We start from the raw sequence: 1566 nt of genomic DNA on the forward strand, positions 1-1566 counted from the left end.
CCTGAATTCCTGATTAGGTGGAAGGCAAAAATGATTGCACAGAGTTGACATCTGACCTTCCCATGTGTTCACTAGTATCCATCCTTTACCCACATCATGAACAGTCCCTCCCCCACACACATACACAATAAAAAAAGAAGACTGGGGGTCTCGAGAACCGAGCGGAGCTGGTTGAGCCTCCAAAGTCCTAAAACGCGCGGCCGTGGGTTCGGGGTTTATTGATTGAATTCCGCTGGCGCAGGGTCCTCTGCAGAGAGAGAAAAAGAGAGAGCGCGAGAGATGGATATGGACAAATGGATTTATTTAGAGCTGCGGAACAGGACGCCCTCTGATGTGAAAGAACTCGTCCTGGATAACTGTCGGTCAATTGAAGGCAAAATCAAAGGCCTCACAGATGAATTTGAAGAACTGGAATTGTTAAGTACAATCAACGTAGGCCTCACCTCCATTTCGAACTTACCAAAGTTAAACAAACTCAAGAAGCTTGAATTAAGCAATAACAGAATCTCAGGGGACCTGGAAGTATTGGCAGAAAAATGTCCAAACCTTAATCATCTAAATTTAAGTGGCAACAAAATAAAAGACCTCAGCACAATAGAGCCACTGAAGAAGTTAGAGAATCTCAAGAGCCTAGACCTGTTTAACTGTGAGGTGACCAACCTGAATGACTACCGAGAAAATGTGTTCAAGCTCCTGCCCCAGGTCATGTACCTCGATGGCTATGACAGGGACAACAAGGAGGTCCCTGACTCTGATGTTGAGGGCTACGTGGAGGATGACGATGAGGAAGATGAAGATGAGGAGGAGTATGATGAATATGCCCAGCTAGTGGAAGATGAGGAGGAAGAGGATGAGGAAGAAGAAGGGGAGGAAGATGTGAGTGGAGAGGAGGAGGACGATGAAGAAGGTTAAAACGACGGGGAAGTGGAAGATGAGGAAGACGAAGAGGAGGCTGGTGAAGAAGAAAGGAGTCAGAAGCGAAAACGAGAACCCGAAGATGAGGGTGAAGAGGATGACTAAGGGGAATTAACCTGTTTGGGAAAATTCCTATCGTGATTTGACTGTTTTTACCCATATCCCCTCCCCCCTCCTATTCCTGCCCCCCAAAACTTATTTTTTTCTGATTGTAACGTTGCTGTGGGAATGAGAGGGGAAAAGTGTACTGGGGGTTGCCGGGGGGGTGGACGAGAGGGGGAGGAATAAAATACTATTTTTACTGCCAAAAAAAAAAAAGAAGACTGTGGGCTGTATTTAGAGAATCTTCTTGCTGCTCCAAAATGTCATGTCATTTCACTTTTCAGTCTCTTACAGACATAGTCTTACCCAGACTACCAGTGTGGAGAATCAGCTTCGTTTTTTTTTTTTTTTTTTTTTTTTTAATGTTGCACTTTTTTTTAATTTTATTTTTCTTTTTAGTTACATTTTGTTAACTCTGTGTCCCAGCTGTATCCCACTCCCTCATTCCCTCTCCAACCTCACATTCCCTTCCTGGTCTCTTCAATGCCACTTTCCATGTCCACTGATAGGGGAGGACCCCCTCCCCTTTCATTTGACCCTGTTTTATCA

At 44.6% G+C, this 1566-nt stretch overlaps 1 protein-coding gene across 1 annotated transcript; it reads left to right on the top strand.

Moving 5' to 3' along the window:
* Positions 1–155: 155 nt before the first annotated feature.
* LOC129674201 (acidic leucine-rich nuclear phosphoprotein 32 family member A-like) lies at positions 156–1173 on the top strand. Its single transcript, XM_055604078.1, has one exon. It carries the CDS (start codon positions 280–282, stop codon positions 910–912), a length of 633 nt encoding a protein of 210 aa, XP_055460053.1. The 5' UTR covers positions 156–279; the 3' UTR covers positions 913–1173.
* Positions 1174–1566: the final 393 nt, after the last annotated feature.

This window comes from Psammomys obesus, unplaced genomic scaffold (assembly GCF_907164565.1).
Source record: "Psammomys obesus unplaced genomic scaffold, mPsaObe1.curated_primary_1811, whole genome shotgun sequence".
Taxonomy (NCBI): domain Eukaryota; kingdom Metazoa; phylum Chordata; class Mammalia; order Rodentia; family Muridae; genus Psammomys; species Psammomys obesus.

What these genes read in the sequence shown, in the direction of transcription:
- LOC129674201 (XM_055604078.1), top strand. Translation starts at nt 280, where the DNA reads ATGGATATGGACAAATGGATTTATTTAGAGCTGCGGAACAGGACGCCC.